The sequence below is a fragment of the Saccopteryx bilineata genome, chromosome 10 (genome assembly GCF_036850765.1).
Source record: "Saccopteryx bilineata isolate mSacBil1 chromosome 10, mSacBil1_pri_phased_curated, whole genome shotgun sequence".
Lineage (NCBI taxonomy): Eukaryota > Metazoa > Chordata > Mammalia > Chiroptera > Emballonuridae > Saccopteryx > Saccopteryx bilineata.
This window is the reverse complement of record NC_089499.1, coordinates 4,424,533-4,438,193: the sequence shown is the minus strand read 5'-3', so window position 1 is coordinate 4,438,193 and position 13,661 is coordinate 4,424,533. Positions and strand designations below refer to the sequence as shown.

The window sequence follows — 13,661 nt, the reverse complement described above, 5'->3', positions numbered from 1 at the left end:
ACTATTGTCAGAGCTGTATTTAAAAGAAAAAAAAAATTATTGATTTTAGAGAAGGAGGAAGGGGGAGAGGGAGAGAGAGAGAGAGAAAGAGAGATCAATCTGTTCCTGTATGTGCCCTGACCGGGGATCGAACCTACAACCCTGGTCTATCGGTGGCAGGGGTGGGGTGAGGTGATCGGCAACAACCGACTAACCAACGGCCGGGCTAGAGCTGCAGTTTTATCAAAGGTGCTACTATATTAGAAAAAGAAGGGCGGCAGTGCCCTCTGGTGGACGCGAACAGTATGTACAACCGTTTACGGCTCCTGATGGCACAGGAGCTTTTGAAGCCAGCTCCTCGTGGAAAACAGCCCGTGGATGCTTCCTGAAAGTGCATCTAAAACCTGAAACGTTATTGGGGAGCATTCCCTGGGGCCACGAACAGTTTTATTCCCCCTGTCGGTCGCCAGACTTCCTCCTCTGTGCTCCTCAGTCACCCAGGTTAAGTCTGAACGGGAGACCAGGAGTCACTCAGAGATTCAGTGTGTGTGAGTTTTCCTGGCATTGGGGTGGGACAGGCCACCTTCAGAGTGGGGCTACCCATTCAGAGTGAGCTGCTCAGCCCTGGCCTGATAGCTCGGTTGGTTAGAGTGTCATCCAGAAGTACAGAGGTTGCTGGGTTCCATCCCTGGTCAGGACACATACAGGAACAGATTGATGTTCCTGTCTCTCTCTCTCTCTCTCTCTCTCTCTCTCTCTCTCTCTCTCTCTCTCTCTCTTCCTTCCTCTCTCATTAAAAAAAATTAATAAATAAAAAACCCCCCCAGAAAACAGCCTGACCAGGTGGTGGCGCAGTGGCAAGAGAGTTGGATTGGGATGCAGAGGACCCAGGTTTGAAACCCTTAGGTCGGCCTGACCTGTGGTGGCGCAGTGGATAAAGCGTCAACCTGGAAATGCTGAGGTCGCCGGTTCGAAACCCTGCGCTTGCCTGGTCAAGGCACATATGGGAGTTGATGCTTCCAGCTCCTCCCCCCTGTCTCTCTCTCTCCTCTCTCTCTCCCTCTCTCTCTCCTCTCTAAAATGAATAAATAAAATTAAAAAAAAAAAAAAAAAGAAACAAAAGAAACCCTTAGGTCGCTGGCTTGAGCATGGGATCATAGACATGACCCCATGGTCGCGATCTTGAGCCCAAAGGTCACTCATTGGCTTGAAGTTCAAGGTCGCTGGCTTGAGCAAGGGGTCACTCACTCTGCTATAGCCTCTGCCCCTCCCCCCCGCCCGTCAAGGCACATATGAGAAAGCAATCAATGAACAACCAAGGAGCTGCAACGAAGAATTGATGCTTCTCATCTCTTTCCCTTCCTGTTAGTCTGTCCCTAATTGTTCCTCTCTCTGTCTCTCTCTCTCTCACACACACACACACACACACACGCACAAAAGAGCCGCCCAGCACTCACACCCCTCGTCTAAGTCTGCGTCCAGGTGAGGCCAAGGAAGACCAGGTTGGCAGAGGTGTGGCAGACACAAGAACACCCGGGAGGACCCGAACCACTGGGGAGACTTCTCTTCAGGTGTGCACAATTTCATAGTCTCCTATGTTGATGACTATTTTGCTATTTTTTCACCCCGGACCAGAACAAACTGAATTATGACTTACATTTCATGTTTGGGAAACGGATTTCACATATTGATACAAGGTTAAAATTCATTTACAATGAAATGGGACATAACCCACGGAAGAGAATCCTAGCGCACGCGGAGTGTAGAGCAAAAATAAAGAAAGGCCCGCCACTCGAGTGAACCAGGCTAAGTGTGGGCAGGGCAGGTCTGTGGCCCCCCTCCACCGTCGCGTCCAACGATGACTCCGAGCCAGCTTTTATGACAATCACATCCTCCTTTTCCTATGTGGGTTTCCACCTGAGCTATACATTTAGTTTAGGTTGCTGTGAAACTGTGTGTAAACGGACCCCTTGTGACTCACTTCTCTCGGTAATATTCCATTGTACAAACTGACTCCTTTTGAGGGACGTTTGTGTCGTTTTCCAACTTTTCACTTTGGCAAACAGTGCAGCTCTGAGCAGCCTCCTATGTCAACTAATCCCACGTGCAACGTGTTTCCTGGGCAGAGGCCGGCAAGTGCTTTCCGTGAATAGCCAGCTGGTGAATATTTGGGGCTTAGGGACCAGATGTTTTTTCTTACAACTGCTCAATTCGGCCTTTGCATCCAAAAGCACCACAACCAAATGTAAAAAAAAAAAAAAAAAAAAAAAAAAAAAGAGCATGACTATATTTCAACAAACCAAACTTTATTTAACAAAACAAAGGAGAAACAGGTGGCAGGCCGGCTTGGGGACTCGTTAGCTTTTTAGTATCTGTGATTTGCTGTGATTTCTTATCCTAAATACTGTATATACGGGGGTCCTCCGGTTTCGTGCCTGTGAAAAGAATACTGTGTATTCTTCCGCTGCGCGCAGCCAAACTAGTTCGCCCACGTAGGGCGCTGAGGGCGTAAGTGGAAATGCTCACATCTCAATTTTTTTTTTAAAGTTTTTATGGGCGTGAGCGTCGTAAACCTGAAACGTTGCGTGTCAAGGCTGTCGTAACCCGAGGACCTGCATCCACTTTTGCATTGCTAAAACTGCATTCATAGTTTTAAATTATTTTCCCTAACGAGGTCCCTCCAAAACCCGGATTGATTTCTGCCAGACACGGACAAGCTGAAAGTGTCCTTCATACTAAAGACGGCCCAAGCGGCACATTGAAATTTTGTACTTTCACTTGAAATGCCACCTGACTTGGGATCATCTGCCAGGTGCCACCCCACACCTCTCTGTCACTTTATCTGAGGGCACGCCTCTCACAAACCCAGAACCCCTCTAATCGGGTGCACAGCCCTGGCGCGGGATGAAGTATTTTCCACGGAACAGCCTGCCTCCCCTTCCTGGCAGGTGGGCGGAGCCCCGCAAGGACTCGGGCGGCAGGGAGGGGGGGAAGCCTCCTCTCTTCCTATGGCTGTCTGCCTGCCGGCTGGGACTGGGGTCACTGGACAGGTGCTAACACAGTGATTCGGGCTGCGACGGGAAGTCAGACTTCTTTCTTTTTTTTTTTTTTTTTTGTATTTTTCTGAAGCTGGAAACAGGGAGAGACAGTCAGACAGACTCCCGCATGCGCCCGACCGGGATCCACCCGGCACGCCCACCATGGGGCGAGGCTCTGCCCACCAGGGGGCGATGCTCTGCCCATCCTGGGCGTCGCCATGTTGCGACCAGAGCCACTCTAGCGCCTGAGGCAGAGGCCACAGAGCCATCCCCAGCGCCCGGGCCATGTTTGCTCCAATGGAGCCTTGGCTGCGGGAGGGGAAGAGAGAGACAGAGAGGAAAGTGCGGCGGAGGGGTGGAGAAGCAAATGTGCGCTTCTCCTGTGTGCCCTGGCCGGGAATCGAACCCGGGTCCTCCGCACGCTAGGCCGACGCTCTACCGCTGAGCCAACCGGCCAGGGCCAGACTTCTTTCATCAGCAATGAGGCTGGTAGGGCCGAATAACTTGAAAACAAGGACCGGCTGAGCCAGTTGGGTTACACCGGGCCTCTGTCCTCTAGGATGAATGAGGTCGGTCCACGGCTCCCAGGTTTGGATAATGATCTATCCAAGGGATGAAGGCACTCGTAAAAATGTGTCACTGAGCTCTAGTGCAGTGAATATTTTTAAAATTCCCATCACTTTCGAGTATTTCAGATTATACCAAATGCAATTGCGACAGGTATGGTGAATAATTCATTTGATAAATCTTGGAAGGCCTTTCTGAAATACATTCCAGAAATTACAAACCTAAATAACTGTGATAACTAAATAATTTTTTCCTCAAATCAGTATAGTTTTCAATTCTTTGCTTGCAATAAAATTGAAAGAGGGACTAATAATCTGTTAGCAAATCGGTTCTTAGAAATAAACTGTTGCCCTGGCCGGTTGGCTCAGTGGTAGAGCGTCGGCCTGGCGTGCGGAAATCCCGGGTTCAATTCCCGGCCAGGGCACACAGGAGAGGCGCCCATCTGCTTCTCCACCCCTCCCCCTCTCCTTCCTCTCTGTCTCTCTCTTCCCCTCCCGCAGCCGAGGTTCCATTGGAGCAAAAGATGGCCCGGGCGCTGGGGATGGCTCCTTGGCCTCTGCCTCAGGCTCTAGAGTGGCTCTGGTCGCGATAGAGAGACGCCCCGGATGGGCAGAGCATCGCCCTCTGGTGGGCGTGCCGGGTGGATGCGGGAGTCTGTCTGACTGCCTCCCTGTTTCCAGCTTCAGAAAAAAAAAGAAACTCTGTTGATAAATTATTGTGTAATTTTTGGCATATTGCTCAGAAGTTCAAAGAATTAAGACATCTTGTAACTCAGATTTTTTAAAAAGCCTCATGAGGATTGCCTATAAGACAACACTGGGGCACCAGGATGTCACAGGGGCAGAATCGTCTTCAAGATTCCGTCCCGTCCCCCTGGAACGCCCCCGGCCTGCGTTTCCCCTGGGCAGTGCCCCCACATCGAGTGCAGGAGCCATGACCACCTTCCCTGTGGGAGGGCAGGAGACAGGACCGTCCCCCGACCACGGGACAGACTGGCAACAGGAACTGAGTGGAGTCTGCCCGGGGAGAAGGAAGGCTGGTGTGGAGAGGAGGGCAGGGCAGGACACAGGTCGTTCAGAGGGACTGTCACCAGATGTGTAGGACAGTTACTGAAGGTGACAGGTAAATCTGGGGGGAGTACTCAGGGCTTAGCTGTAAAAAAACAGATTATTTTTATTCTTCTCGTTTTATAGTCCCCCCACCCATATTCTGCATGTCCTGTGCCCATGTGAGTAGAGGAAGGACGAATCAAGTGACAACTCAAAAAACAAAGAATACTTTAATAAAAATTGTTCATAGAAATCCTAATAAATTTCAAAGAGCAAGATATTTCTTAGTACATTTATAAAAGAACATTTGGTCCTTTTACAAAAAAAGCTCCCTTTTAATTTAAATACATTTCTTATTTACAGATTAGACATAAAATATCATCTCTAGTTGCAAAGCATATTGCACATTACGGAGAGAAGCATTTGTATATTTCTGTAGGTTTTTCCAGAGCTTCCGACTCTAGATATTTAAAAAACAGATTTACCTTCCTTGTGCACAATAAATAAAAACGCAGCTTGTGTTTTGCTATTTAAAACTACAACAAAATACCTTGAAAAATATTTCTCTGCCTCTCGGGAAGAGGGGGGAGGGGGTAACGAATCAGGAAGGTCCACAGGTACTGACCATTGTCACTAGGCTGCCGTCCACATTCAGGCCGGGACCTCGCCCTGAGCCCTGGGGACACCAGCCCCGCCCAGCCCAGCCCAGCCCGCCACATCCATAGGGCGGAAGCTGGGTGCTGATGGGAGAGGAAAGATGGAGGTCTGTTTCCGAAAGGACCCGCTCGGCCACTCTGGCGAGGGTGAGGGTGGGCGCCAGCCCTGCCAGTGGCCAGCGCAACCCTGGAAAGCATCAGAGAGAGACTCTGGAGCCCCGCCCCGGAGAGAAAGGAAGGTCAGGTGCCCAGCCCGCGGTCCTTCAGTGAACTGAGCTAAGGAAAGATCTGGGGCAGGGTGGGGCTCGGGGGGTCAGGTCCAGGCCCCCTGACGGCACCACTGCGCTTGCCCAGCCAGGGCCTGAGGACTGTCCTCTAAAGTCACCAGCACCCTGCATATCAACCCGCAGGAGACGACAGAAGTGAGGCGTGCCTACCCCACGGCCCAGGCCAGCCTCTGTGCAGGGCGGGTCCCCCACAGGGAGAGCAGGGCCACCTGCAGGGAAGGTGTGAGGGCCGGACTGGACCAGGTGGAGACGGCCAGGCCAGCACAGTTGGAGAGCTGGCCCACACTTCTGTCACCTCGTTCTCCAGCACGCCTACCTGGAAGGCAGCTTGCATGAAGGTTCTCCCAGACCCCATTCACCGTGACCAGAGCAGAGTGGCCCCCCGCCCGGACGGACCCCGAGGATGGCGCAGGCGCACTGCTGCTCCAGAGGTGACGTGGTGTCAGGGCGCTCGGGGCAGAGTCCAGCGAGGGGACCGGGGGCTTCCTGCTCAGCCTCCCCGGCCCCACCGGCGGCCCCCAGCGCGGAACAGCAGGAACAGCCAGGTCTGCGGCGACCCGGTTTCCAGAAAGAAAACCAGCAAGCTTTGCACTTGGCTCGAAGGGCCGCCCCAGAACAAGTGCGCAGTGACCTCTCACTCTGGGGCAGTCCAGTGCCTGGAGAGCGAGAGAGACAACACAGACACGTCTCGCGTCACCCTGGAGGCCCTGGGGCCCCCGGTGCGCGGGCAAGGGTCCCACTCCGGAGCCCGAAGCGGAAGAAGGGCCTGGCGGGGGCGGGGGCGGAGGCCCGGACAGAGGGGTCGAGGGGTGTGGAGTGCTGCGTGTGGTCACAGGAGCCAGGAGGGAAGCCCGACGGCACCAGGAGAGGAAGCAGGTGCTCGAGGGACCCACTTTCATGCCGAAAGTGACCCGCTGGTTCTCCCACGTGGGCCAGGGAGGCCCTGCCTCGGCTCATCCCGGGAGAGAAAGGGGACGCTCCTGCTTGCGTGTATCGAAAACGAGACATCCTGGTTTTACCGAGTTAATGAACACATCTAAAATGTATCCACTCCTCCAAGAAAATTTTCTATTTAGCAGAGGAGACAATGTTGATGAACAGAATGCTTCTGAAATGAAGAACAAACAGTAAAACAGAAGCACTGGATTCCTCTACTTTAGAACAATTTGCATAGTAAATGTTTAAAAGATGGATGCGACACCTTTATTACTGAAAACCCCCCTTTTAAAAATCTTGAAGAACTCAATTATACGTCTTTTAAAAAACAAGAACACAAATTTCCAGGAAAGAATAAAATGTCTGCCTTTTGACTGATGACACAATGGCTTACACTTCTAGTTTTAAAAAGAATAAAAGGAGCCCTGGCTGGGGGCAGGGGGCTCAGTGGACGAGGTGTTGACCTGGTGACCCAGAGGCTGTGGGTCTGACCCCGCCCCCCATCAGGGCACGTGAGAGAAGCAGCCAGTGCGCGCTCAGCTGAAATGGAGCCGCTCTGTGACACGAGTGGATGCTTCTCTCTCTCCCTCGTATCAATGGAAACATTTTCAAAAGACTCAAATGAAATAATTTGAGGTGTGTGGGCAGTGACAGGTGAGCGACAGGAAAGAAGAGGTCGGAAGTTCAGAGGCCTCCTGCCCTTTCCGCTGGGATTCCTCTCGGCCCCCGCGGTGGCACGGGCTCGAGGCCATCTCTGTGTGAGCACTCAGCACAGGTTCAGAGAGAGACACTTCCGTTCTGGCGAAGGAAATAAGGGACAAGGAAAGAGGGCATTTTGGCACAACTTCCTCCTTATAAACACTTGCTCAAAATATCAGGCTGAAAGGCAACGACTGGCCAAGACATTCCAGACCCTTCCTAACTAATCCCCACCCCACCACCTTTCACTGTGGTCCCGCCCCACAGTGGCAATACAAACCAGCCTGTTAAAACCGTCCCTGCAGCTGTGACATCCGTCATGTAAGGCACTAATCTACCGCCTGCCTCACACAGAGACCCGGCTCCAGGGTGCTAGAAGGTCACCCAGCTGATCACTTCCTCCTCCCTGACTTAGGTAATTGGCACTAGACACAGGAAACAGCAGCAGAACGAACACCCACCCCAAGCGCGGTCAGAACGGAGCGTCCTTGGCTGGTAAAGAGGAGACGATGGGAGCTCAGACACTCATGGGTACTTGGCCCTCCCTCCAAGGCAGCTGGTTCCGGAACTACGAGAGCTCCTCAGGTTAAGTTCAGAGTCCATGTAAGATACATCGAGGTCTGCCCGGTCAGCTTCTACAGTCTGATGACGTCACAGACCGCCTGTCAGCGTTCAGTCAACACCACTATTTGTAAGCAAGTAACTGGTAATACTGCGAAGGTTACTTGGGGTGCAAATGAATTACTGGGTGATTTTTTTTTTGGTCCATGTGATCCAAAATCATGGGTGGACATCTGGGGGAGAGCCCAATTATCCAATGGAAGAGAAAAAGGATGACAAAGGCGATAAACAGGGATGCCAAGTGAGCCTCAGGCCCTTTGCACAGCAGTTCTGTTCTCTGTCAGCCAACAGAGAGGCGGCGAGCGCTGGCGGAGAGAGGAGATTGCGGAATCCCACAGGGTGAAGAAAGTACGAAGAGCTGTCCGCTGCGCTGAGTGACGCCAGCGTGTCATAAGAAGCCAACTGCTATGGACCTTCTCACTTTATATCCTTAAGAAAAACTGGGCGTTTTATTGAACGGAAGAAAAACACTAAAGTAAGCAGGACTCTACTACATGTAGCTGAGGGCTGGACGGGCTTCCTACGGCACCGTGAAGGGCCAGACTCGCGCTCCTCCCTCTGAGACGGGCCTGGGCCCGGCCCGGAGGATTGGTCCCAGCTCAGATGGGCCCCACAAGGGCGCAGCTCAGATCAGGCCAACCATCTGGTCAATCTGCCGCATGTAGACACTCTTTAAGGGCAGGGAGTACCTCCTCTCATCAGGAACACGATTGCACTGGAAAGAAAAGGGGAGGGACAGTGGGGATTTCAAATTCAAAATCCATGTGTTCGCCTGACCAGGCGGTGGCGCAGTGGATAGAGCGTCGGACAAGGTCGCTGGCTTGAGCAAGGGGTTACTCGGTCTGCTGAAGGCCCGCGGTCAAGGCACATATGAGAGAGCAATCAATGAACAACTAAGGTGTCGCAATGAAAAACTGATGATTGATGCTTCTCATCTCTCTCCATTCCTGTCTGTCTGTCCCTGTCTGTCCCTCTCGCTGACTCTCTCTCTGTCTCTATAAAAAAAAAAAAAATCCATGTGTTCATCGGGAACTGTGGTTGGAGGGCCTCCTCCCGGCTGGGCAGACACCGGGCTGTCCTGTGTGCTGCATGGGGGTCAGCAGCACCCTGTCCCCAGCCACTAGACAACCCCTGACGCCTTGACACCCAAGATGTGACAACTGAGATTGTCCCCAGTCATCACCTGATGTCCCTTAAGGAGCAGGAGCAGAAGCATCCAGCTGAGAGCCCCCCGATGGACCGTGATACCCTCGCCTCCTGGAGGAGACGGCCCCCTGCTGACTTCCCGTGGGTCCCTGATCCGCCCAGGACCCCCGCTGCACCGCGGGTCCCTGATCCGCCCAGAACCCCCGCTGCACCTCGGGTCCCTGATCCGCCCAGAACTGCAGACACTCTTTAGCTCTTTGGAAACCCTTTGGTTTTCTGAGTTTGCGGTTCTTTTCATACACAGCCACACCTAAATGCTGAAGAGTGCCACTTTTTTTTTTCCTTTTTGTCATGAAGGCCTTTTGTCTCCCGTCAGAGAAGAGGGAGTTTGAAAACCAAACATGTTATCTGGAAAGTTTCCACCCCTCACCCGTCACAGGCTCTTCCCCAAAGGAACATTTTCCTGCTGCTCTGAACCAGAGCTCACCCTGCCCAGGCCTCGTGCTCGAGAGGTCCGGCCCGACGGGGCCTGCCAGCTGTCCTGTGTCCCACCCGCACTCTGTTCCGCCTCAGCGGCCGGTCCTGGGAGGGCCTCCTCTCCCCCAGGACCCACTGAAGGGCCATCCCCTGGGGGGGCCCTCCTGACCTTCCCCGGCAGGCGGTTCCTCTGTCCTGTCTCAATAGCACTGCGCCGTCCCCTCCTCAAAAACCCGGGCCAGGACTGGGCTCCCCGCTGGGCAGGACCCATGCAGAACCAGGGCCCCTCGGATCGGCCCCAACCCCGGTGACGTGATCGAGTTTATCACATGGTCATCACCTTCCGGCCCAGCCCTGGCTCTGCCATACGACTGTGACCCGAGCTTGGAAATCTGGGCGACTCGAGACCTTCCATGGGAGACTGATGGGAGGCCTGACGCGGAGTCTGGGTGAAAGGCTGCCAGCCTGGGGGGCTGGGGCGGGACCCTCTGCCACCGAGACTCTTTCCGAGGAGATGGCATCCAGGGGTCTGATGTTTCAGCTAACGCGCGGGCCGCTTCCTCAGCCTCACGCCAAACCTTCCTGTTGACTCGAAGCACTGAGGCTTGGACGCCCCACGGCTTCCCGCGGCTCACCTGGTGCTCTACCTGCCGACTGGAACCGCCCTGCACTGTCCTTCAAGAGCACCTTCCTAAAGTTGGTGACCAATGACCGCTGCTTCTGTCCTGGGAGGGGTTCGCTGCAGCTCCTCCACCTGCCCCTGGACCCACCCTGCTCTGGCCCTGAGGGGTTAAACAGCAGGTCCCCCGGCCTGCTGGCTTCCAGAGACAGAAGGAAGGAGGGTCAAGTGCCCCCTCGGTGGGCTCATTCCTGCAGGTCACTGCCCGGAGGCCGACCCTCCCTCACGCCTCTCCCACCGGCCCCTGCGGCTGGGGGTGACGGTGTGCGGCCACTCCTGGGGTTTCCCACACCCCGACGACACCTACACACATGGCGTTTGAGAGACTCCTTTCAGATCACCCAATCGGAGTGCGCCAGCTAGTGCTGTGTGTGCACCTCTCCCGAACGCACGCACACCTGGAAGCAGCGACTTAGGACTTGACTTACGTTGGAGCTGGAGTTGATGACTCTTAGGACGTGAGACTTAGGCCTGTGCACCGCCTTCCCCTCTGGGTCCCGCCCTCCCTCTGCAGGAAAGAACTCCTTCCACGGGGACTCCCGAAGGTGCTTGTCCACAGACACAATGTGTCCCTCAGTTGTAAACATGTATCTGGTCCCAGACTTATGCACTGGATTCTCCTCATCAAACAGCTGGTGGGAAAGAACACGAGAAAAGAAACAGTTGGTAACTGTAGCAGGAAGGGCCCCAATCCGAGGGGTGTGTCCCAACTCCGACTGGGCAGGAAGGAAAGTGGGCTTGGCCCGCAGGCTTCTAGCGGCCATGGGCGGAAAGGCGTCAATTAACCTGGTTCCCAACCTGGCTACGAGTCTCAGTCACCAATTCCGCTTAAACTCAGATGACCCCACCCCTGACCTAGAGAGTCACAAGGCCCAGGGCTAGGACCACCTTTGGCAGTCTACAGAAGCCCTCTGGACGACCCCCACTGCTCCCCAACAGTTCTCATGCTGGAGTCCTGGAGCTATCTGCACCTTGCACACTGTAGGTGTTTTATCCCTCTTGGTGTCCCCAGCACATGGGCCACCATCCAGATCATTCCTGTCAGGACACAGGCTGGGCCCTGAGGACACAGGGCACACAGGCAGTCCTTCCTTCAAGGGTGGGCGCAGGGGGTAGCAGGGAGAACACCTCGCCCAGGACGGGCCGGGCTGGTGGGGGAGGGCAGGTGTGCAGTAGATGCTGAGCAAGTGGACATTTAGAATCTCAGATGGGGCCCTGGCTGGTTGGCTCAGTGGTAGAGCGTTGGCCTGGCGTGCAGAGGTCCCAGGTTCGATTCCCAGCCAGGGCACACAGGAGAAGCGCCCATCTGCTTCTCCACCCCTCCCCCTCTCCTTCCTCTCTGTCTCTCTCTTCCCCTCCCGCAGCGAGGCTCCATTGGAGCAAAGATGGCCCGGGCGCTGGGGATGGCTCCTTGGCCTCTGCCCCAGGTGCTGGAGTGGCTCTGGTCGCAACAGAGCGATGTCCCGGAAGGGCAGAGCATCGCCCCCTGGTGGGCAGAGCGTCGCCCCTGGTGGGCGTGCCGGGTGGATCCCGGTCGGGTGCATGCGGGATTCTGTCTGACTGTCTCTCCCCATTTCCAGCTTCAGAAAAATACAAAAAACAAAACAAAACAAAAAAAAAAGAATCTTAGATGGAAGACACCTTACAGTCACCTCAGGTACTGAACCAACGAGGGAGAACGAGGCCCCGCGCTGCCCGTACCCACACAGCGGCCAGCGGCCAGGGCGGGCCCAGCGTCCTCCCCTGACCCTCGGGGTCTCCCTCCCTCACTGCACACCCACCCCGAGGACATCCCCACAGTGTGGTGGCTGCACGGGTTGCAGCCAGGCCCCGGCCAGCCTGTGTCACCACCCTGCTGTGCTGTGGGAGGGGCCTGGCATGTGGGGTCTGGGAGCAGGACAGCTGTCTCCCACTGGCCGGACCATGCGGCGGCGGGGGACACGCCTCCTCTGTGGTCTCCTGTGGAAAGTCATGCCAGAAGCCAAGCATGGGACCAGCACTTCCATAAACTGGCTTTGTACTGTCATGAGCCACCTGTTGAAACTACAGACTCCTGTGCCCATTTCTAAAGAATCTGATTCAGGCCTTGGCTAGTTGACTCAGTGGTAGAGAGTCGGCCCAGGGTGTGGAAGTCCTGGTTTTGATACCCGGCCAGGGCACACAGAAGTGCCCATCTGCTTCTCCACCCTGCCCCCTCTCCTTCCTCTCTGTCTCTCTCTTCCCCTCCTGCAGCCAGGGCTCCATTGGAGCAAAGTTGGCCTGGGCACTGAGGATGGCTCCATGGCCTCCACCTCAGGTGCTAGAATGGCTCTGGTTGCAACAGAGCAATGCCCCAGATGGGCAGGGCATCGCCCCCTGGTGGGCATGCCGGGTGGATCTCGGTCAGGGTGCATGCAGGAGTTTGTCTGTCTGCCTCCCCGCTTCTAACTTCAGAAGAAAAAAAAAAAGGATTGGATTCAACAGGGGCTGCAATTAACAAAAGACCCAGAAACTCAGTCCCAGCCTGGGAGCCGCTAATCTAGATAACAGCCCAAGCTCTCAGTCACCATGCTGCCACCACCAGGAAGTCCCGCCCCTCTGGCCTTTGGGGAAGTGTCCTTTGCATGTAGCCATGCTGAGCACAGCGCTTCGTGCAGTGTGTGCTAAGCAGGAACAACACTGAAGGAGTCAGAACAGGGGTTCGAGCCCCAGCTCTGCCAGAGTCACCCGAGAACCCTGGGCGACTCGCCTGAGCTGTCTATGCGACTGCACGATGAACCCTGACTGATCCCTGAGGTCCCTTCCAGGGCAGTTCTGTCCCCACACACACGAGAAGTTGGGTGTCGTCAGAGAGCCGGCCTGGCCATGGCTCTCAGCCAAGCTCACCCCCCCCCAGAGAAGTGAGCCCTCAGACCCGGCCCCCTGCCCCAGGAGGCCCCCGACCAGCACACTGCCGTGGGTGCTCCACGGACCTCTTACACTTCGCACAGTCAGCACCTGCTCGCATCTTGTTTACCTGACAGTGCCGCCCCCACACCCGGGTTAGAGACCGCGGAGGGGACTGACACGCTTCTGGGCCCCGTGTCCTGGGCCAGCACACCGCCCAGCGGGAGCGTGGCGGGCGTGCCCTGGGGAGCTCGGCACACGTACCAGGTAGAGGTACTTGCAGGTCTCGCTGAGGAAGAAGCTCTCCATGCGGTCCTCCTTGGACTTGTGGATGACGTGGTGCAGCGTGGCGTACCCGCACCTGCAAAGCGACTCCCGGTCAGCCCTGCGCCACCCAGCGCCCGCACCCCTTCACGCAGCAGGAGCGGTCTCCTAACAGTGTTCCAGCACACAGTCACACGTCATGCGACAGGCAAATTATGCTAGGCTTAAAGGTTGCCTGTTTTCAGCCTCATCTGCGGATTCATTTAAAGATGGGTTTGGCAGCCAAATCACCAGGTTAGCTGCAGGGGGGCGGGAGGCGGGGGTGCTGGCAGGTGTTTGTCAAAAGCATAACAGGACACCAAGGAAAAGCCTGGCGACACATGCAGAAGGACTGGTTT

The 13,661-nt window shown here is 55.2% G+C and overlaps 1 protein-coding gene across 1 annotated transcript in view; it reads right to left on the bottom strand.

The window, feature by feature from the left end:
- Nucleotides 1-4,846: 4,846 nt before the first annotated feature.
- Nucleotides 4,847-13,661, bottom strand: part of EDEM1 (ER degradation enhancing alpha-mannosidase like protein 1) — a 29,993-nt gene continuing 21,178 nt past the window's right edge. Inside the window, exons 10-12 of the mRNA XM_066245960.1 lie at nucleotides 13,264-13,360; nucleotides 10,563-10,766; nucleotides 4,847-8,547 (exon numbers count right to left, since the gene is read on the bottom strand). Coding sequence (XP_066102057.1) covers nucleotides 8,458-8,547; nucleotides 10,563-10,766; nucleotides 13,264-13,360 — 391 coding nt within the window. The 3' untranslated portion in view covers nucleotides 4,847-8,457. The remainder of the gene's footprint in view (nucleotides 8,548-10,562; nucleotides 10,767-13,263; nucleotides 13,361-13,661) is intronic.